The sequence below is a fragment of the Piliocolobus tephrosceles genome, chromosome 3, assembly GCF_002776525.5.
Source record: "Piliocolobus tephrosceles isolate RC106 chromosome 3, ASM277652v3, whole genome shotgun sequence".
Taxonomy (NCBI): domain Eukaryota; kingdom Metazoa; phylum Chordata; class Mammalia; order Primates; family Cercopithecidae; genus Piliocolobus; species Piliocolobus tephrosceles.
In genome coordinates this window covers 105,997,225-106,020,617 of record NC_045436.1, presented here as the reverse complement: position 1 = coordinate 106,020,617, position 23,393 = coordinate 105,997,225, and the positions used below count along the sequence as shown (strand labels likewise).

At 40.5% G+C, this 23,393-nt stretch overlaps 1 protein-coding gene across 1 annotated transcript in view; it reads right to left on the bottom strand.

Moving 5' to 3' along the window:
- The window catches only part of HPSE (heparanase), a 45,185-nt gene that overhangs the window by 6,528 nt on the left and 15,264 nt on the right, over positions 1-23,393 (bottom strand). Inside the window, exons 3-11 of the mRNA XM_023222429.1 lie at positions 22,229-22,354; positions 15,369-15,542; positions 13,652-13,820; positions 12,959-13,006; positions 12,333-12,426; positions 11,776-11,882; positions 8,186-8,300; positions 4,010-4,128; positions 2,833-2,979 (exon numbers count right to left, since the gene is read on the bottom strand). Coding sequence (XP_023078197.1) covers positions 2,833-2,979; positions 4,010-4,128; positions 8,186-8,300; positions 11,776-11,882; positions 12,333-12,426; positions 12,959-13,006; positions 13,652-13,820; positions 15,369-15,542; positions 22,229-22,354 — 1,099 coding nt within the window. The remainder of the gene's footprint in view (positions 1-2,832; positions 2,980-4,009; positions 4,129-8,185; positions 8,301-11,775; positions 11,883-12,332; positions 12,427-12,958; positions 13,007-13,651; positions 13,821-15,368; positions 15,543-22,228; positions 22,355-23,393) is intronic.

Here is a 23,393-nt window from a genome sequence, read left to right as displayed (position 1 = left end):
CACCAGTTTTCCAATTATAAAACATGAAATGTGTGATCAGAATGTAATAGGGGCAGGGCACGGTGGCTCACACAGGTAATCCCCGCACTTTGGGAGACCGAGGTGGGTAGATCATTGAGTTCAGGAGTTCGAGACCAGCCTGGCCAACATAGTGAAACCCCATCTCTATGAAAAATACAAAAATTAGCCAGGTGTGGTGGTGGGTGCCTGTAATCCCAGCTACTTGGCAGGCTGAGGCAGGAGAATCTCTTGAACTAGGAGGCAGATGTTGCAGTGAGCCATGATCTCTCCACTGCACTCCAGCCTGGGCAACAGAGTGAGACTCCGCCTCAAAAAAAAAAAAAAAAAGAATGTAATAGGGTCTACTAAATACAACAAAAAGAAGAGTCATTGGAGAAATTGGTCATAGTTAGCCTAAAGTGAAGCCAATCCAATTTTCCTTCAAACATTTGGGAATTATTCCAGAGAAAATGAGGTATTCAGCATTGCTCCAAATTAGGGGTGGCAAACTCAAATGACACAAAGGCCAAGAAAGTGATAAGTGCAAGAACAGTAGGACAGGTGTAAGATAATAGGATCAGGTAGAGATTGCAGAGAGCTGCAAAGCTGAATGACCTGTCTAAAGTATACAATCCCCATTCAACTCCAGCTAGTTGGGAAAGCAAGCCCAGAGTTGCCATAGTATCCATTTTTAAAGAAAAGCTGGAGATTCAGATATTTTAATAGCTGTCAATTTTTCGATGCTGACAATTAACTAAAAACAAAACACAAAGTGCATGACAACCTCCCCTACCAGAAAAAGGGGAGGGGGGAATCCTCCAAACTAACTTGTCTACAAGAATGAGGTATAGTTTCCAACCTCTCCTCTAGAGAACAGAACTAAGAGCAGTAAGCGAAGGCACCGAGAGGCTCACTTTATCCTTGCCCGAGAGAGTAGTCACCCTGAAGGGCTTTCCATGGGTAGTTGGACTAAAATGATCTCTTATGACGCTTCCAACTCTACAACTGTTACTCAATTAGTTTAGAAAATGATTTTTTATCAGCAGCAAACACAAATATGCTAAAAAAAAAAAAATAACCATTTCAAAAAGGTTCAGAACCTAAATTGAAAAAAGTATCTGTTACCCAAAAATGCATTATTTACAACAAGGGGAAGAAAAGATTTAAACAGTAGGAAAATGGTTAACTAAACCATGGTAGTATTTTATAAAACATACAGCCCATTAAAAATGTCTACAAAGGGGCCAGGAAATGGTGGCTCACGCCTGTAATCCCAGCACTGTGGGAGACCAAGGCAGGTGGATCACCTGAGGTCAGGAGTTCAAGACCAGCCTGGCCCACATGGTGAAACCTCATCTTTACTAAAAATACAAAACTTAGCCAGGCGTGGTGATGCACGCCTGTAATCCCAGGTACTAAGGATCCTGGCTGAGGTGGGAGAATTGCTTGAACCTGGGAGGCAGAGGTTGCAGTGAGCCTAGATCACACCATTGCATTCTATCCTGGGTGACAGTAAGACTCTGTCTCAAAAAAAAAAAAAAAAGAAAGAAAGAAAGAAAAAAATGTCTACAGAGGCTATGTTGGAAAGGCTCTTGGGAAGACTTCCGGATCTCTCCCCCAACCCTGCCTTTTTCCTATTACATGTTATATGATTATAGTTATAGTAAAATAAAGCATAGAAGGGAAAAAAATAAAAGAGCAGTACCCAGTGTTAATAATGTTTGTCTGTGAGGGATAGGACTTTGAAGAAAGCATGCTTACTGTACTGCCTCAAGTTCTGAGGCTAATAGTCCTGGAACACATCACTTATGTGGCATTTGCAAAGATGGGAGGAGATGGTGAGAATTTTGTAAACTCTTAATATTTATTTATTTATTTATTTTTGAGATAGGGTCTCACTCTGTCACCCAGCCTGGGTGACAGAGGCACCATCACAGCTCACTGCAGCCATGACCCCCCTGGGCTCAAGCAATCCTCCCACCTCAGCTTCCCAAGTAGCTGGGACTACAGGCACATGCCACCATGCCTGGCTAATTTTGGTATTTTTTTGTAGAGAGAGTTTCACCATATTGCCCAGGCTGGTCTCGAACTCCTGGGCTGAAGCGATCTGCCCGCCTCAGCTTCCCAAAGTGTTGGGATTACAGGCGTGAGCCACTGCTCCAAGCCTGTAAACTCTTTTTATATTCCAATATGAGAGTAGTCATGAGAAAGGAACTCCTTCCAACATACATTGAACAGAAACCTCAAAATATTTATCTGTCTAAATCTTCAAGACTCATCGTCATTTTTGGCACTCCATTGAATACAGGCTTTTATAAGATGTCAATAATTGGTTTTTGAAACCAAAATGTATGAGAATCTACTTAAGAAGTACACTGTAGCTATTCTTTTTCTTACTCTAACCAATAAAAATTAATGATATAAAAGAATCACACTGATCTCACATGGTATGATATTTTATACCAACCCACATACCTTTAACAGCAATTATATACAGGTATATTTTGCTTTAGTGAATGTGTTACCAAGAATTCTCTTTTTAGAGTAAATAATTTAAATGCATTGAGTGGATCTTGATATATCAAGTTATTTTGAAATGCAAACTTATTCTCTAAGGTAACTGCTAGTTTGTGTTCACATCCTTTTGCTTTAGACTCTCAGGGTGAGTTATACTCATATTAGTAAGTATTCATACATAAATTTCCTGAATATGAAGAATTATTAGAACTTGAAATAGTTGACTTTGTCTTTTGCTCCCTGTCCAAACTCTCTGTTCTGATAAACACCAATAAATTTATTGAAAGTTTGGAATGAATAAGGAAAATTACTTACTTGGAAAGTAATCCATGAGGTCCCAAAGGTCTTAGAAGGTATTTATCCACTTGCTTGTCAAAAAAAGGATAGGGTAACCGCAAGTACTTGGTGACATTATGGAGGTTTATGGCATATAGAGTTAAATCTCCTTCTTTATACGTTGGACTAAAAGCAAAGAGGTTAACTCAATAAAAATATTTATCTAATTTAAGCAATTAAAAACTCAATTACAAATGTGATCCTAAGTATTAGTATCCATAATGACAATCCATAATGCATCCTAAGTATTAGGATCCATAATGACAGTGGGCGCTCTTAGTATCCTTCTTTTATGATCATATTAGACCACTAGTGTGGTCCTGTTTTGAAAACATGATTAAAAACATTGCCCTTCATGCTACCAATGTCTGGGCTAGAGCACGCTGAGATCCTCACAGTTCTGCCAGCTGGGTTGCTAGGAAGCCAGCCAGACTATCCATTTACAGACATAGGAAGGTAAAAGGCAAATTTTATGGGTTCAAGTGAATTCACATTATAAACAATAAAACAAGAGCTTTTCCTAGCCTTATAAAAAGACTGAAACAAATAAGAACATTAAATCTACTGACGTTTCTTATGAATTTATCCATTCAAACCATTCCCCTTGCTACTTCCCACTGGGATCCTCACTATCCACAGAGTTCCCAGTCACCAATAATCGGAAATGGTAGATGGTCTTTTTTTGGCTAGAATTAGTATTTCAGTATCGTCTTATCAGGAATGATAGATTTAAACCTATCTAGAGAATATTCCTGAGATTTAGGAACATTTTTTGCTACCTAAAGCAAGAGAGTATGAGGCTACAAAAATCTCTATGTCTTCTCAACTCCAGAAACTGCGGTCACAACTTTTGAAAATAATATTGTTGTTATTATTGTTCTCCTCTTCAAGAATCACTTGAACCTGGGAGGCAGAGGTTGCAGTGAGCTGACATTGCACTACTGCACTCCAGCCTGGGTGACAAAAAACAACAACAATAAAAGTATCATTTTTCTTTTAAAAATGAAATAAAATAAAATCGTTGTATAAAACTTTACTAAACTGCAACCGCCTACACTTATGCAACGTATAGATACATGCAACAGGGTGTTTGAGTAAAGTTACGTGCTTACCCTCTAAAACTTGATGATTGGTAAAGGGTGTGTCTCATACTTACTTGTCAGTGTTTGTGCAATGAAGGTATACTCGAAGGTTCCTTCTCTTTGGGCCTTTCACACTTGCCATTAACACCTTGGTGCCCACCAATTTCTTGAACAGAAGAGATAGCCAATAATCCTAGTTGTGGTGGTTGGGGAGAAAGAGAGAGAAAAATAGATCTTTACTTATTTCCTTATTTAAGAAAACCAGTGGCAAGCAAATAGTTATCCTACAAACAGTATCACTGTTATCCTGGGGGCATTTAAATAGGATTCATCTTTTTTTCCCTCACATGTGACCACCATGAATCTGACAGCAGTATCTTGCTGCTGTTTACACTGGAGGACACAATTCAAAAGGCCATATCCTCTAGGGCATATCTGTCAAGAATGATCAGAGTTTAAGTATCCTTGGTTATTGTTCATCGGAGAATTCAAAGCAAAGCTCAAAGCCAAACTTTTAGACACACACACACACACACACTCACAAAGACAAATTTTTAAAGTAAAACTTTTGTCTAAGAGAAAAATAATTTCATTTAGGCCAGGCACAGTGGCCAAAGTGTAATTCCAGAATTTTGGGAGGCTAAAGTGGGTAGATTGCTTGAACCCAGGAGTTCAAGACCAGTCTGGGAAACATGATGAAACCCCTTCTCTACAAAAAAATACAAAAAATTAGCCAAGTATGGTGGTGTGCACCTGTAGTTCCAGGTACTCAGGAGGCTGAGGTGGGAAGATCACCTGAGCCCAGGAGGTCGAGGCTGCAGTAAGCCATGATTGCGCTACTGTACTCCAGCCTGGGAAACGAAATGAGACACTGTCTCAAAATAAAAGAAAAAAAATTTCATTTAAAACCTTATTCCCCCCACCCCAATGAAGTAATGGATTAGGCAATGGTCATCACTAGCTATCAAGATCAAAACCAGACACAACCAGACCTTATGTGCTTCCAGAAGCACATAATAAAGCATTCTTGCAACATACAAACAAAAAAACAAAAAACAACCTGAATAAACTCAAGCTTCTAGGTATAACTACTAGTTTACAGGAAACATAGGGGACAGAGGAACATGCTAAATGATATCACACGAATAAATTTAGCAAACTCCAGAATGTAGGAAATACTATAGAACAAATTACCTGTTTTTTCACATTAATAAATTACAAGAAATGAAAGAAAGGGAGGAAGAACTTAAAGATGAACAAACTTAAGAGACAAATCAACCAAATGCAATATATGAACCTTGTTTGGATTCTGATTTGAATAAACTATCAACAATATTTTAGACAATAAGGAAAATGTAAGACACTGACAAAATATTTGGTGATACTAAGGAATTCTTGTTAATATTTAAAGTATGATAAAAGTAGTGTGTTTTTACAAAAATGATACATACTAAAATATATATATATATATATATTTTTTTTTTTGGGGGGGACAAGGTCTCACTCTGTCACCCAGGCTGGAGTGCAGTGGTATGAACGCAGCTCACTGCAGCCTCAACCTCCTGGGCTCAAGTGATCCTCCTGCCTCAGCCTCTCATGTAGCTGGGACCACAGGCATGTGCCACCATGCCCAGATAACTTTTTGATTTTTCGTAGAGACGAGGGGGTCTCACTTTGTTGCCAAAGCTGGTCTTGAACTCCTGGGCTCAAGTGATCCTCCTGCCTCAACTTCCCAAAATGTTGGGATTACAGGTGTGAACCACCACACCTAGCACATACTGAAATATTTATAGATAAAGCAATATATCTGAAATTTGCTTCAAAATAATCTAATAGGTAGGAGGTGAAAAGTGGGAAGGATTATGGATCAAACAAGATCAAAGTATGCAGGAGGAAAATATAATTTTCCTTCTACTGTTAGTTCTTAGTTGGGATGGATCTCTGTAACAAGACAGAAAACAGGAGAAAAACAAACATAAGTGTATTAACATGTATATTTTATATATACATGTATATATAAATAGAGAAATATATGTATATATATTTTGTGTGTGTGTGTGTGTGTGTGTGTGTGTGTGTATATATATACAGAAAATACCCAGGGAACAAGTAGTTTTCAAAAAGGTGGCTTAGAACTCCAGCTTATATAGCATCTTTAACAAAGAACAATACATTTTTGGACAAGAGACATGACAAAGGAAAAGGATTTTGAGTCTCTAGGGGTGACAAGTTGTGGGAAGGAAAATAAATGAGTATGTAATATAGTTTCTTTTAGTGCCATCTTTAGACTGATAAGGGTCTGAAGTTATCTTCAGTGATGAACTCTTGTTTTTCCTGGTAGAAAGGGAAGGAGGGGGACTTTTAAATTTTATGTCCTGCTTTTAGGCAAATGGAGGAGGACACAGAACTTTTCTTCTATGTGTTTCTTCCCAGTTGCCTTCAGCTCAAAATAATCCTTATGCCAAAGTGGCATATTTTGGGGTGGCATATTCTAGTCTCCTAAAATGGGTTCATATACTTTCCTCTGTATTTTGTATATGATTAAAATTTTCTATAGTAAAAGTTTTTCTTAAAAAACCACGGATCGGTGGCAGGCACAATGGTTCATGCCTGTAATCCCAACACTGGGAGGCTGAGGTGGGAGGATCACTTGAGCCCAGGAGTTCAAGACCAGCCTGCGCAATACAGTGAGACCTTGTCTCAATTTTAAAAATAATAAATAAATAAATACATAAATCACTATTCAACATATACCCCAACTTTCCTTCTTGAAAGTAAAGGGAAAGTAGACTTAACAAGACAAATGGCTTTTGTTTCTCTGCTTAAATTCCACTTTTTCACTGGAGACAAGAGTGGAATCAATGTTTTCAAAGGAGACATACGCATGGGTCAGTGACTGGTAGGGTAGAAAGTACGCGGGCCTCAGAGGCAGGATTTGAATGGGAGTTTTAAGAGTAACGTAGGACTACAGTGTGGCTTCCTGTAAATCATGTAACCTCTTCTTAATTTGAACTTCTTTATCTAAAAAATGGATCCAAGATATCTGCCTTGCCACCTCACAGGACTGTCATGCAAATAAAATAAATTCACAGACATGTAGAGTGAATTTAAGCCTAATCCCCTTGGATCTACAAGTGTCAAGGGTACCATTTACTCTTGCACCTTTTTCTAGGTGATTGAGAACCTTGAAGGAGAAGCATATTTAGTGCATATACAAAAAGTTTGCAAGGCAAAGGTTTATGTCTGGGCCCTGGGAAAATTTGGATGAGATAAAAAGGTGAGGAGTAGATATTGAACGTTTGTCTAGTGAAATTACTATGCTTAGTTTAACTCTATAGATGACAGAATATACTTGGGGAAAGATAAATTCCATTTTTGCAGGGTCACTTTTCTAAGAATTTTCTAAAAAAGGATGAGTAATATGTTCCACAAGCTTGGGCCACTATAGATAAAAAGCAATTTTGTTGGGAAGTCTATCCACAAACCACAAAAGCCTAGCTTATATTTTCACATAGGCTCTTTGCAGAATTTCTTAGCTTTCCTACAACCTTCAAATAATTACTTTAGGAATTATTCTTAGAAAATAGATATCTGCAAATGACATTTTAGACTATAAAAATCAAGGTCATGCTTCTCAGGGCTACATCTGTATTATCCCTGACATATATTTAGACATACAGATCTTCCACGAGGCTTTTTGGGAAGAAACATTTCCTGATTTAGCACCAGATGCGATTGGAGGAAGGATTAGACATGAGACTTTATTCATAAATATCTTGAAGATTATTAACAAAATAGTAAATTCTTAGCATGAGATTTTAAAGCAAATACATGGTACTGGCTCATTTTAAGGTTAAATAAATCACAATTTCATAACACAAAAAATGTTTTGAAGCTTTGCATTACTGTAGGCAATTATAACTTTGATTTACTTTGTAAAATATTTAAAAATCCAACTTGTTTTATCTTATATAATGAGTCACAAAATTTCAAATTATCCCCTTTTAAACAAAATCCACACTATACTGCAAATGGCTTACATTTAAAAAGTTATTCCTAGCTCTTGATTTCTTCTCTTCAAACACGCAAAAAGATATTAGATTGGTTGATATCTAAGGCTCCTTCTAATTCATCATCTCATGATTTGGCTAGTTACTGAGAGGATTGACTATTCACAGGAGGTTAACACCAGGGGTCCTGAGTTGACTTTAATCTGCTCTACTAGAATTAGGAAAATAATGGTCACTTACAGGTAAAGGATCGAAGTTTTCATCCACTAAATGGTAGTTTCCGGCTCCAAAGAATACTTGCCTCATCACCACTTCTATTCCCATTCGGGCTGACAGGCCCAATTTATCCAGCCACCTGGGACAGAGCGAGACCAAGCTTTCTTCGGGTTTGGAAACAAAATTGCTCAATTCTAATTGCACACCATCTTGATTTTATGTATATATGTATGTATGTATGTATTTATTTATTTAGAGACAGGGTCTCACTCTGTTGCCCAGGCTGGAGTGCAGTGGCGTGATCATAGCTCTCTGCAACCTCAAACTCCTGGGCTCCAGTGATCCTCCTGTCTCAGCCTCCCAAGTAGCTGAGACTGAAACCGCCTTTGCAGAAATTATAACTGAGGAAATTCTGACAGTGAAAGAGATCAGACCTAATTGACTCCATCTTGCTTCTAACCTTTCAGCTGTCCTTGTTCATTCCTGGGTGTAGGCTGAACTAACTTTGGGAAGAAATTCAGTTCATGGTTTGACTCTGAAACAAAATTGATAACAGCCCTTTTCTGAAAAGACCCCCTTCTTGCCTGGGGACCAGTCTACCTTTGCAGGACTAACAAATTAGCTACAACATTAGAGATTACGGTTTAGGGGTAATGCAGCCTCTGGCTCCAAGTGTGAACCTCCCCAAATTGTTCCTGGGGATAACATCACTGTTGTAAAACCTAAGATCAGCACTTGAAATATCTTGCAGACCCTGAACTGGATGGATCAGTTGAGACCACCCAGACCGGTAATCTGGCCCAACCAGTTCTGCCATCCCATCCAGGAACAGAAGACAGCAAGAAAACCTCACTTCCACTCCCTATTATTCTATCGTCAACCTGACCAATCAGCACTCTCCACTTCCTAAGCCCCTACCCACCAAATTATCCTTTTTTTTTTTTTTTTTGAGACAGAGTCTCGCTCTGTCGCCCGGGCTGGAGTGCAGTGGCCGGATCTCAGCTCACTGCAAGCTCCGCCTCCCGGGTTTACGCCATTCTCCTGCCTCAGCCTCCCGAGTAGCTGGGACTACAGGCACCCGCCACCTCGCCAGGCTAACTTTTTGTATTTTTTAGTAGAGACGGGGTTTCACCGTGTTAGCCAGGATGGTCTCGAACTCCTGACCTCGTGATCCACCCGTCTCGGCCTCCCAAAGTGCTGGGATTACAGGCTTGAGCCACCGCGCCCGGCCCAAATTATCCTTAAAAACTCTGATCCTCAAATGTTCGGGGAGACTGATTTGGGTAGTAATAAAACTCTGGTCTCCTGCATAGCTGGCTCTGCATAAATTACTCTTTCTCCATTGCAATTCCCGTCTTGATAATCGGCTCTATCTAGACAGCAGGCAAGGTGAATCCGTTGGGCGGTTACAGGACCACAGGTGTGTGCCACCATGTCCGGTTCTGATTTATTCATCTTTGAGGGAGGAATTAACAGGAAGCCAGAGAAGTGTCATCAATTATAAATAAGTCATTTAAATGAAATGGCGACTGCATGCAGCAGCAGCAGCAGCAGAATCCCTCCCTTTACATCTTTCCATACGATAACAAATCCGAGAAGACTATTACCATGCTAGAGGTATCCCTTTCAGGGTGAGACAACTTCCACGAAGCAAAGTAGACAAATTCCCACCCCTATGGACAAGTCCTGGTCCTATGAGGTCCCTGCACAAACAATGTGTGAGGGCTGAAGAAAAAGTTGCAGTCAGCAAGGGTAAAATGTAAAATAAGCAGAATTGCACCTAAGCTATTATGGGCACCTCTTTCCACTTCTCCTTCTCCATCCCCCTCTCCCCGACACCCCAGATCTTTAGTTAATGGCAAAACAAACATCTCCATTCTTTATTCCTCATGCTTCCGTGGGCATAAAGGATTTGCGGTTTATTCTAGGCTTATAAGAATGAGGATGAGAGAAAAAAGAATGAAGATGGGAGAGAAGACAGAAACAAATCTCGATTTCTTTTTTTTTTTTTTTGAAACAGAATCTCACTCTGTCTCCCAGGCTGGAGTGCAGTGGCACAATCTCGGCTCACCGAGTTCACACCATTCTCCTGCCTCAGCCTTCTGAGTAGCTGGGACTACAGGCGCACGCCGCCATGCCCGGCTAATTTTTTGTATTTTTAGTAGAGACGGGGTTTCACCATGTTAGCCAGAATGGTCTTGAACTCCTGACCTTGTGATGCACCCGCCTCAACCTCCCAAAGTGCTGGGATTACAGACATGAGCCACCTCGCCCAGCCGAGAAACAAATCTCAATGTGAGGATGTAGCACTACAGATTAAAAGCACTAACAGAGTTACTAAATGTAACTAAATCAGTATTTTAAAGCAATCAAGTTTGTCGTGTTGGATAATGAGATGATTTAATAAATCTTTAAATTCAATGATAGTCCCTCTGGTGGGACCTCATACTTTAGGCTCTAAACTTCTTGGGAATCTATGAATTATAGCTACATACACTAAGTATCCTCCTGAGAGACAAAGCTGTAATATGCTCTAACTTGCATTTTTTTTTTAAGAGACAGGGTGTGGCCAGGCGTGGTGGCTCATGTCTGTAATCCCAGCACTTTGGAAGGCTGAGGTGGGCAGATCACTTGAGCTCAGGGGTTTCGGACCAGCCTGGGCAACATGGCAAAACCCCATTTCTACTAAAAATATAAAAATTAGCCTAGTGCGGTGATAATTCTGTAGTCCCAGCTACTCAGGATGCTGAGGCAGGAGAATCGCTTGAACCCGGGAGGCAGAGGTTGCAGTGAGGTGAGATCATGACACTGCACTCCAACCTGGGTGACGGAGGGGGAAAAAAAAAAAGACAGGGTCTCACTCTGTTGCCCAGGCTACAGTGCAGTGGCACCATCATAACTCACTGCAGCCTCAAACTCCTGGGCTCAAGCAGTCCTCCCACCTTGGCCTCCCAAAGTGTTGGGATTACAGGGAAATACCATATCCGGCTATATGCATTATTTTACAATGTACTTCTTTTTTTTTTTTTTTTTTTTTTTTTTTTTGAGAGGGAGTCTCGTTCTGTCGCCCGGGCTGGAATGCAGTGGCCGGATCTCAGCTCACTGCAAGCTCCGCCTCCCGGGTTTACGCCATTCTCCTGCCTCAGCCTCCCGAGTAGCTGGGACTACAGGCGCCCGCCACCTCGCCCGGCTAGTTTTTTGTATTTTTTAGTAGAGACAGGGTTTCACAGTATTAGCCAGGATGGTCTCGATCTCCTGACCTCGTGATCCGCCCGTCTCGGCCTCCCAAAGTGCTGGGATTACAGGCTTGAGCCACCGTGCCAGGCCTACAATGTACTTCTTTAGAGGAAGGACTACTTGACATATTTATGGGCCATAATTAAAGGACAAAATTTCTAAAACAATTCATCCTTATAGTGATTAATTTAGGACACTTGTCAAAGATGTCTATCAAGCTTTAGTAAATCATTTTCTTGCAAAATCTGGCATGAATTTTGGGGCTCAGTCACTGAACTGTCTTTGATCTGCTTTTTGTCTGGGGAGCTATTTCAGCGGAATAGAAGGATGGAGAAGAGCTGCAATCTGACCCCTAAGGCCAGCGCTGCTTCACTCACATAAAGCCAGCTGCAAAGGTGTCAGACAGCAAGGGGGCTCCGCCTCCATATGCAGAGCTTGTTTCTCCTAACCAGACCTTCTTGCCAGGCCTGGTGCTCTCAACCACCTATAGAACAGAAAAGTATCCATGGTAATTGCAAAAAAGCTGACCTGTGGCTTCAACTGTGGTGTTGAAGATTAACAACATTCATAACTTTGTATTCCTAGACCCACCCATCCTATATGGTTATAAAATATGTTCACAGTCATTTAGGTCTTGGGAAATTTTCTTTTATTGAAATAGTAGGCTGTGGAAGGAATATGAAGTGAACCAACCCATTCCTATCATCTATGAGAGTTAATTCTACTAAAGGCTATTGGAAATATTTCAAATTTCTAATCACACACATGGGGTAAGACCCAATGCTAAGGGGGAAACTAACAGTGGATAAGTCATAATGCTTGTTCTCTAAAATTAGAAAACCATGTAAATATACATACCTATAGAATTTAGAACTAGTTAGACTATAAAATAAGGATTCTAGTTTTACATTAAAAATGTTAAAAAGACTATTACCTGGAAAACTTTTTGCACAGATGAAATAAAAATGTCCAATACATCAGGGTTTAGAAAATCTTCTTCGGTAGCAGTTCGTCCATTCAAATAGTAGCTAAATTATACAGAAAATATTCAGAAAAAAATAACAAATTTTATTTTCTGCTTTTAAGCTAATTGCTGACCTTATTCTTCTTCTTACCTCTCCCACTCGCCTGTTACTAAAAAAGGTAGAAGTTCTACTAGGGAAAGACCAAGATGGAAGGGGGTTATGAGGAAGAATCCATTCTATGCAAGTAACTAGAAATCAGTTACTCTGTCTTGAAAAAACACAGTGGCAAGTACATGTACTCCTGGATTACTGGTTCTTTGGCAAGCAATTGGTGTTAGCTACTTATATGTTCCATGGGTTAACTGGCACTGTTCTTCTGTATAAAGTGATCTTTATAGAAATTACTACATTATTTAAAATAACTTTAAATTTTTGTTTTATTAATATTATAATTGGAGCACAGTGCTACTTGAGACACTGTTTCTTATTTGAACTGCAGTCAATTGGCAGTTAAATGGAACTAACTTTTTGAATACTAGATAATAACTAAAGCTAGCCTTACTTTCCTAGTATTAAGAATAGGAGACATACTTACTGATGCCATGTAACTGAATCAATCACTTCTCCACCAGCCTTCAGGAAGCTAGAAAAAAAAATTTTAGTATCACTCAGTCATCATATGATAATATATATATATGCACAATATACACATGAGAGTTTTATTCCCTAGAAATGGGCTGGTTACTGCTTTAGGATCAGGTAAACACAAACCTCCTAATTTTGATAGCAAATTTTATCACAGGTGCCATTTGCCTCAGATCCCTTGATATTCTGAACCCGTCAAAATTTCCTCTTTTGGTAAATCATGTATTCAGGCGGCAAATTGTTTAATAACATGTGGACTATTGAGGATTGTCTATCAGATTTTTTTTTTTTTTTTAAGAAAAGTGGTGGCTGGGTGTGGTGGCTCATCCTGTAATCCTGGCACTCTGGGAGGCTGAGGTGGGAGGATAGCTTGAGCACAGGAATTCAAGAGACCAGCCTGGGCAACATAGGGAGACCCCATCTCTGCCAAAAAAATTTTTTAAAGTAGCCAGGTGTAGTGGTGTGCACCTGTAATCCCAGCTATTTGTGGCGCTGAGATGGGAGGATTGCTTGAGCCTGGGAGGTCGAAGTTGCAGTGAGCCATGATTGTACCACTGCACTCCAGGCTGGGTGACAGAGCAAGACTCTGTCTCAAAAGAAAAAAGAAGAAAAGTAAAGTGATTCTGCATTCTCTAGTTCCTACCTCTTCAGCATCTCAGCAGTCTTTCTTCGAGGCTGACCAACATCAGGACCATAGAGTTTTGCATTTTTGAAGGTTGACTTTCTTAGAAGTTTATGCAATTGAATAAAATCTTCTCCTAACTGCGACCCATTGATGAAAATATCAGCCTTCTTAAGGAAACTGTTAGGTTCTGAAAGATAGCAGTTCTCAAAATATATATCAAGAAATGTTGTATTAAAAAGCAAACATACAGCAGTATATAAAAGCAACAAAACATTTTCCAAATTACAAAAACTTGTAATTCAAAGTCAAGAAAACTAAAACCAGGTCTGGTGTTACGGCTCATGCCTGTAATCCCAGTATTTTGGGAGGCTGAGATGGGAGGATCCCCTGAGGCCAGGAGTTTGAGACCAGTCTGGGTAACACAGTAAAAAATCCTGTTCCATGGAAGGAAAAAAAATTAGCTGGATGTGGTGGTGCACCCTGTAGATCCAGCTTGGGAGGCTGAGGGAGAGGATCACTTGAGCCCAGAAGGTCGAGGCCTTAGTGAGCCATGATCATGCAACTGTACTCCAGCCTGAGTTACAGAGCAAGGCTTTGTCTCAAAAAATAAAATAAATAAGTAAAGTAAAACTCATAGTTATAAATAAGATACTCCAGAAAAACAAAACAAAAATTTTAACTGCGTAACAGAGATATGAGGGGCTATTAAACAATTTGAAGTTAATAATGAGGGTAATAAACCAATGGATATGGATATCTGGGAACTAGCCTGTATTCCATATCTAATAACTTCATTTACTTTGGAAAAAAAAGGTTTGAGACAGGGCACAGTGGCTAATGCCTATAATCCCAGCACTTTAGGAGGCCGAGGCAGGAGGATTACTTGAGGCCAGGAGATTGAGACCAGCCTGGGCAACACAACCAGACAAAAGAAAAAAAAAATTGGCTAGGCATAGTGTAGTCCTAGCTAATCAGGGACTGAGGTGTGACAGACTGCATGAGCCCAGGAGTTGGAGATTACAGTGAGCTATGAACACGCCGCTGCACTCCAGTCTGGGTAACAGAGCCAGAGCTTGTCTGAGAAAAAAAAAAAAAAAAAGTTTGAGCAGGAAGACATGTGCTCACCCTATTACTACATTTAATCTCCCATTTAATCCTCATTTCCATTGGTTGATATGTGGAAAAAGCACTCTATGTTTTGAATAAATGTGGCGAATCATGAAGACTTATAGTTAAAATTTACAAGTTCTTTACAAAAAAAGAGTGAAGACAATCAGGAGCTTGACCCACGTAGGATTCTATACTGGCAGGTTGTAGACCACTGGGTCCAGAAATGAAGGTTGCAATGGAGTTACTGAGATTAACTGACATGTTTGAGGAAAGAAGCGATGGATAAAACAAACTGCTGACTTCCCAGTTTTGCTGAGTCCAGTCTGCCAAGCAAAATAGGGTTAAGTGATTCTGAAAATCTCAAGGGAATTTAGGAGCTGGGAAGGTTGCTGACTCCAGCTGGTTCTCACCTCAAATGTAACATAAACTGGGATTGGCAATAATAGGTTCTGGAATAGATACAGTAGGAGTTTTCTGCCATATGCACTTCCAAAAGTTGCATTGTTGAGCACTTGCAAGAATGTGCCCAGGCAGAAGTATATTTGCTAATATTAGAAAGAGTGTCATAAGAAATAATGCTAGTGGGGAATCTCCTTATTAATGAATTGTTCCCTGGGGTACTTACCATTGCCTAGTTCCCAAGACATGTTATACCTCTTGAAAGAGCAGTAGTCCAGGAGCAACTGAGCATTAGAACTGTTCCACTGCAAATCTGCTGTTCTTAATAATGCATTTAGGCCAAAGATCAAGTCCAGTCCTGAGCAATTTGCAAAAGTATACAGCATATCTACAGAACTTCCTAAAAGAAAAATGTCACAATTTAATGGTTAGATTGGCACCATGATGAAGAAGGCCTCCAGATGTGCTTTTCGTAATGAATACCTATTTCTGTTGTTAAACTGAAGAAATTCTAATTCTAACAAATGATTATAATTATGTTTATGAGACAACAAAATTGGACAAATTAAAAAAAGTCAATCTCACTTAATTTGCTCCAGCTGTTGAATGAAATACCATGGAAGATACCAGAAGCTCTGGTCTGACACTTAGGTTTTGTTCAAGTGATATCAGGAGAATTGGGGAAGCCACAATTCATAGCTCAGTGCTCCACATGCATGGCCAGACTGTCATTAGTTAGCATAAACCCCACTCTTCGTAATCTAAATATCTCTAGTCACAAGTTAAAAAATATTTTAATAATTTTCATTATATTTAAAACAATTTTTTAAATCCCTGTATATGATTTATTAATTTAAAGTGAATCAAATTTTACATTAAAAAATTGGCCTAGAGTTATAGGACTGTGGTTTCCAAACTCTGTGCAAGGCAAGTTGGGGAGCACCAGTGAATGCATGGGTACAGCTGCAGGATTTAGCAACTAAAAGTGCAGGGCACCTAAACTTGAACTTCAGATAAGCAATACATAATTTTTAGTGTATGTCCTATGTAACCGTTAAGAAATACTTAACACAGGGGCCAGGTGCAGTGGCTCATGCCTGTCATCCTAGCACTTTGGGAGGCCGAGGCGGGTGGATCACTTGAGCCCAGGAGTTCAAGACCAGCCTGGGCAACATGGCAAAACTACATCTCTACAAAAAGCACAAAAATTAGCAGGGCATGATGGTAAGCACCTGTAGTCCCAGCTAGCTACTTGGGAGGCTGAGGTGGGAGGATCACCTGAGCCCAGGGAGGTCAAGGCTGCAGTGAGCCATGATCATGCCATTGCACTCTAGCCTGGGCAACAGAATGAGACCTTGTCTCAAAATTTTAAAAAAAAAAAAAAAAAAAAAAGAAAGAAAAGAAAAATAATTAAAATGAAAAGAATTATTTATCTGAAATTCAACTCTAACCAGGTAATACTATACACAGAGGCACTGTAGGCTCTTTTAAGTTTGCAAGGGGGAAGCATCAACATCTATTGGACAACACAAGACCTATTACTATTAGGTTGTGTAGACCTTACAATTTAATAATCAAAACACAGGTATTTTTTGTGGCCTAGGCGTGCTGTAAAAAATTTTCTGTGATATTAAGGTACCGTAAGTTTGGGAACTTCTGTACTCTGCTTTTTAAACCATTAGCTGTTCTATTATCACATTTTGAGAGTGGCAACAATATACTTTTAAGTGTTGTCTTTAAATTGATTATCATATGCATAATACGTCCTTCCAATTTTCATGTATATCTACAGTCGTTTGTTAAACAGTAATTCATTCCTGAACTTTTGTAGTTTAAAAAAAAAAAGACCTCTATCTATCTGGCAAACTTACACCCTTTCTCCTTAAAAGTGGCTTTGTTTTTGTTTTGTTTTTAAGTCTTTGGCCTGAATAACATAGTATAATATTAAATATTAGCTATTTAGACTGGGCACGATGGCTCATGCCTGTAATCCCAGCACTTTGAGAGGCTGAGGCAGGTGGATCACCTGAGGTCAAGAGTTCAAGACCAGCCTGCCCAATACGGTGAAACCCCATCTCTACTAAAAATACAAAAATTATCTGGGTGTGGTGGCATGCACCTATAGTCCCAGCTACTTGGGAGGCTGAGACAGAATTGCTCGAACTTGGGAGGCAGAGGTTGCAGTGAGCTGAGATCATGCCACTGCACTGTAGCCTGGGTGATGAAGCAAGACTCCGTCTCAAAAAAAAAAAAAAAAATTAACTATTTAATATTAGTTATAAAGACCACTAGGCAGAAACAAGTCTTGCAAGCTGCTTTAGGTGTTTTGATATTTGCTGTGTCACCCACTTCCATAAACTGCTGCCTACCATCAAGGAATGACAGACATTTGGGTTTGAAAAGCTCCCTAGAGTCCTGTGACCCAGAATTCTACTGGATCTTAGAGCCACAGTTTCGGGCAGTATGGAGGCTTTGGGATCACCAGCCTGTGCTTAACCTCCACCCTCATTTTTCTAGGGGGAAACTGAGATCCAAACAAGGTAAGTCTTTTTTTTTTTTTTTTTTTTGAGACGGAGTCTTGCTCTGTCGCCCAGGCTGGAGTGCAGTGGCTGGATCTCAGCTCACTGCAACCTCCGCCTCCCGGGTTCACGCCATTCTCCTGCCTCAGCCTCCCAAGTAGCTGGGACCACAGGCGCCGGCCACCTCGCCCGGCTAATTTTTTGTATTTTTAGTAGAGACAGGGTTTCACCGTGTTAGCCAGGATGTCGCGATCTCCTGACCTCGTGATCCGCCCGTCTCGGCCTCCCAAAGTGCTGGGATTACAGGCTTGAGCCACCGTGCCCGGCCTAAACAAACAAGGTAAGTCTTTACCCAGTATCACACAGCCATTTGGTGGCAGTACCATTACTGGAGCTTGTTACAAGGGGTGAGTGACTTGCTTTAGTTACATATTATAGGCTTTTATATTTCAAAATCATGTTGTAGAAAGTGCCCTGGATCAAGAATCATAAGACTTGAGCTCCAGGCATAGCTCTCCCACTTACAGACTATAATATGATCGCGGGTAATATCTTTACCCGACAGGAACCTCAGCTATGGATCTACAGTCCCGGGACAAGCACCATCACATGCCTACCTGTAAAACCAAGGTTGAAATGAGACATGTGAAAACTGTCTGTAAATCACAAAAAACCCTTACAGTTAAATAGCACTTTGTACTAGCCCAGTACAAAGATTATAGCATTTTCAAAAACCCTGGAATGCTTGCACTCATACTTTATCCTTCCTCCATTTCTTCATTCTTCCAAATGTGCTTGGAATTTACATAGCTTGAAATTCTATTATACAACCCCTATAACATAATAAACTGTAACATCTCCTGGAATAGAGGCTATTGATGACTGAGTTCAAATCCATTCTTTTTTTCTTTCCTTTTATTTTCTTTTTTCTTTTTTTTTCTTTCGAGACAGAGTCTCGTTCTGTCACCCAGGCTGGAGTGTAATGGCATGATCTCGGCTCACTGCAACCTCTGCCTCCCGATTCTCCTTGCCTCCACCTCTGGAGTAGCTGGGACTACAGGTGGATGCCACCAGCCTGGCTGGTTTTTGTATTTTTAGTAGAGACGGGGTTTCACTGTGTTGGCCAGGCTGGTCTTGAACTTCTGACCTCAAGTGATCCACCTGCCTTGGCCTCCCAAAGTGCTGGGATTACAGGCATGAGTCACCATGTCTGGCCACATCTACTCTGAAGAAAAAAAAAAAAAAGCCACCTAGCCTACTCCTTCCCCAAAATAGGAAGAACAATTTAAAAACTTACAATTCATTATCTTATTCCCAATACTTTTTCAAACTCTCATCTCTTACTGTATAAAGAGTGGAGAGATCCTTGGAATGAAGATAAGCAAGATGAGACACTGAAAAAAATGGCAGACTCTTTCCCTTGGACTGTACCATGTAAGTCTATGTCAGCATCCAGTGTAGGCCTGGGTGTAGGCAACAGAAGAATGGGGTGATGAGGGGAACAGGTGGAGAAGAAGAACTACAAAGAGTTAGCTCACTCAGGATGATTACTTTAATAAGGGAGTCATCCTTTCTGCAGTCACACCCAGCATTACATCTGTAACATTGCTTCCTTTTCGTGCTCAAACAGGTTTAAAATGTGAGTCTATATTCTCATGACAAATGTTTTTATCATCTTCTACTTAAGTGGAACACACCATTCAAGAGGACCTGTGTTAGAAAACGTACCTATCTATTCTGGGACACTTGTTTTTTTGTTTTGTGTTTTGCTTTTTTGTTTTGTATTGTTTTTTTTTTTTTTTTTTTTTTTTGAGGCGGAGTCTCGCTCTGTCGCCCGGACTGGAGTGCAGTGGCCGGATCTCAGCTCACTGCAAGCTCTGCCTCCCGGGTTTACGCCATTCTCCTGCCTCAGCCTCCGGAGTAGCTGGGACTACAGGCGCCCGCCACCTCGCCCGGCTAGTTTTTTTGTATTTTTCGTAGAGACGGGGTTTCACCGTGTTAGCCAGGATGGTCTCGATCTCCTGACCTCGTGATCCGCCCGTCTCGGCCTCCCAAAGTGCTGGGATTACAGGCTTGAGCCACCGCACCCGGCTTTGTTTGTTTTTTGTTTTTGTTTTTTTGAAACAGAGTCTCACTCTGTCGCCCAGACTGGAGTGCAGTGGCACAATCTCTGCTCACTGCAACCTCTGCCTCCCAGATTCAAGTGATTCTCCTGCCTCAGCCTCCTGAGTAGCTGGGATTATGGGCACTCACCACCATGCCTGGCTAATTTTTGTATTTTTAATAGAGCCGAGGTTTCACCATGTTGGCCAGGCTGCTCTCGAACTCCTGACCTCAGGTGATCCACCTGCCTCAGCTTCCCAAAGTGTTGGGATTACAGGCGTGAGCCACTGCACCCAGCCTGGGACACCTGTTTTAAGGGTGCAGGCCACTAGCTAAGCAATGAGCATGTCCTTATCACTGCAGCCTTTTGCTACCTCTTCCTTTGTGGTATGTCCCCATGTCACTCAGCCATTACCAACCTCAGCCACAGGTTCACAACAATGTGTGGAATCTCCTATTGGCTTCTAAAGTATTTGTCACTACAATGAGTAGGTGCCAAAACTAAACACAGATTTCTGTTTCCATGACGTGCCCATGAAAACTGAAAATTTCAAGCCAGAAATCAAATGTTTACAAATACAAATAAAATTCTGTATTTGTTGTATATTTTAGCATTGCCAGCAGGGTAGTCAGACTTACATTAACTAACCCAGTTGCATAATTAGCAAAGGAAGGCATTTCCCCTGGTGTAGGAACTATGAAAGCCAAGTCCTGGATTTGGAAAGCTACCATTTTGGTAACAGGAAGATTGTGTGAAGTAGCAAAACTTTCTTAGAAATTTAAGATAAATTGGTATAATGTTTAATATGACCCCCCAAGACTTACCTGTATCTTCTGGGACATGTGTTTTAAGAGCAAATCCATTAATTACCTAATACAACCAGGTCTTCTCCTAGCAGAGCTATAATGATTTATTACAAATGTGACCTTACTTCTGTGGTTCTGTGGTACATGTCATTCCTTTAATGGGATCTGAAATGGCCCTGCCTTATGCCAAACTCCATTCAATAATTAATTACACTTGTTAAAGTGTCAGAGTAGATCCCCCTCTTAAAAATGCAAAAAAAAAAAAAAGTTTTTTAGAGGACAACATTAGCTATTAGCATATGAGCTATTTTCTGATTTCTTATGGATCACCTTTTTTTCTGTACCATATACATAAAAAATGTATATAAATTTGAAATCCATCTGATACATTGAACTCCAGATAGTACATAGCAAAATCTTACAAGGATAATTTATTATCTTTGTAAGTATATAAATATACTAACGTATAATTATTATTATACTTTAAATAATGTTAACTAACCAAAACAAGTACAGTAACTTCAAGAAAATTTATTTTCAAAAGTCAAAAGAGCAGTTTAAAGTATCTGAGCAGTTTATTTCTTTAACTGAGATATGGCAACATCATTCCTTAGTTGGGTATAAACATGAACCTTCAGATAAAAATATATTTCATAGTTAAAAAAGGATTGTGGCCAGGTGCGGTGGCTCACGCCTGTAATCCCAGCACTTTGGGTGGCCAAGGCGGGTGGATCACCTGAGGTCAAGAGTTCGAGACCAGCCTGGAGTCTGGCCACCATGGTGAAACCCTGTCTCTACTAAAAAATAGAAAAAATTAGCCAGTCATGGTGGCAGGCATCTGTAATCTCAGCTGCTCAATAATCAATAATATGATCGGGGGTAATATCTTTACCCTACAGGAACTGAATAATCAAATATTCTTCATAATGAATAGGAGGCTAAGGCAGGAGAAGCTCTTGAACCCAGGAGGCAGAGGTTGCAGTGAGCCGAGATTGCACCATTGCACTCCAGGTTGGGCAACAAAAGCGAGATTCTGTCTCAAAAAAAAAAAAAAAAAAAGGATTGCTTGTTTCACTTGCTTTAAAGCCCCACGTGACAATGTCATCCTAATTTGAAGACTGGAAGACTGTTTTAGTGACTGAAAATACACTAATGGGTAGCTGAGCTAGCCCTGTGTTTGCAGAAGCCAGAGAGGAAACAAAAAGAGAATGCTGCTTGGTGGCCAAGACTGTCTGGAGTGACTCAGGGCCCTCCTGCCTAATGCTCTAAACCACTGCATACTGGGGGTTATTTCTGGGAGGGGGATGGACAGCAAGGTATGAATGATGTTCACGTTTTGCCCTTTATATGTCTGTATTTTAATTTTACATAAGGAATATATTCATGTTTTCCTTGACTCCCTAGTTTTTTAGAGCAGTGAAGGTCATTGTTAGATCATGAATGATTGATTTATCTTTCACTCTGTGGCTACTAGGCAATGTCAGATGAAGAAAACAAAACAGAGTAAGTTTTGAGTTCAGGATTTCCCATTTGGGAAATGCTTCAGTATTTTCAGCATTGTACAACTTCTGTAGGACTTGCTAGATTGGTGCCCGAGTCCAATCTATTCAAATATTTTTGGGGCTGGAACACCTCTAGCGTGCCTTTCATTTCTTACTTGAGTAGGTGCTGTTCTTGAACTTTTTCTGGTAGTGTTCTTGGAGTAGCACTTGCTCCTGGTAGGGCCATTCCGACCGTAACTTCTCCTCCACATCAGGAGGGACGGATCCAGATTTGCAAATATCTGCAAGTGGGAGAGATCATTTAGAGGATCTGTTTTCACAGTGAACAGGCTGAAATCCCATGTGTTTATTTAGTTTGCTATTTATGTGACTAAAGCAGGATAATTAAGTTCTGGTTATGAGGTAGGAGAGCAGACAAAAGATATATTCTGTAACACATGTCAAATTTGCCGGCTCATGAATCACCACAAAGAAAACAATCAAGGGCAGGTTTCCTAAGAAATACTGAACACACACTGAACATGGATATGTTGGACATAGCTCCAAGTTATTTAACAATTCAGAGGGCTCCTCAGAAGCTTAAAATTACTGGCCGGGTGCGGTGGCTCACACCTGTAATCCCAGCACTTTGGGAGACTGAGATGGGTGAATCACTTGAGGTCAGGAGTTTGAGACCTGCCTGGCCAAATGGTGAAACCTCATCTCTACTAAAATACAGCTACTTGGGAGGCTGAGGCAGGGGAATCGTTTGAATCCAGGAGGCAGAGACTGCAGTGAGCCAAGATCGCGTCACTGCACTCCAGTCTGGGTGACACTGGACGACAAAGCGAGACTCTGTCTAAAAAAATTTAAAAAGCTTGACATTACCAGAGAACTCTAATGAAGAAAACATCGTGCAGTTCTCTTAAGGTTCACTTTCAAAATCCATAGCAATTTGTTTTACGTGGACTATATCTGCAGTGTGGTGATTTCCTCTTGCCATTATGGGAGGTAGGATGGGTGGGAACCGTTGACGTTTTTTCCCTTTGAATTTGGTACCATCAAAACTTCTGGGACCACAACATGTGCACTTGAAAAAAATCCACCCTGGCCAGGCACAGTGGCTCACGCCTGTAATTCCAGCACTTTGGGAGGCCGAGGTGGATGGATAGCTTGAGCTCAGGAGTTCGAGACTAGCCTGGAAAACATAGTAAAACCCTGTCTCTACTAAAAATACAAAAAATTAGCTGGGTGTGGTGGTGTGTGCCTGTGGTCCCAGCTACTCGGGAGACTGAGTGGGAGGATGGCATGAGCCTGGGAGGCAGAGGCTGCAGTGAGCCA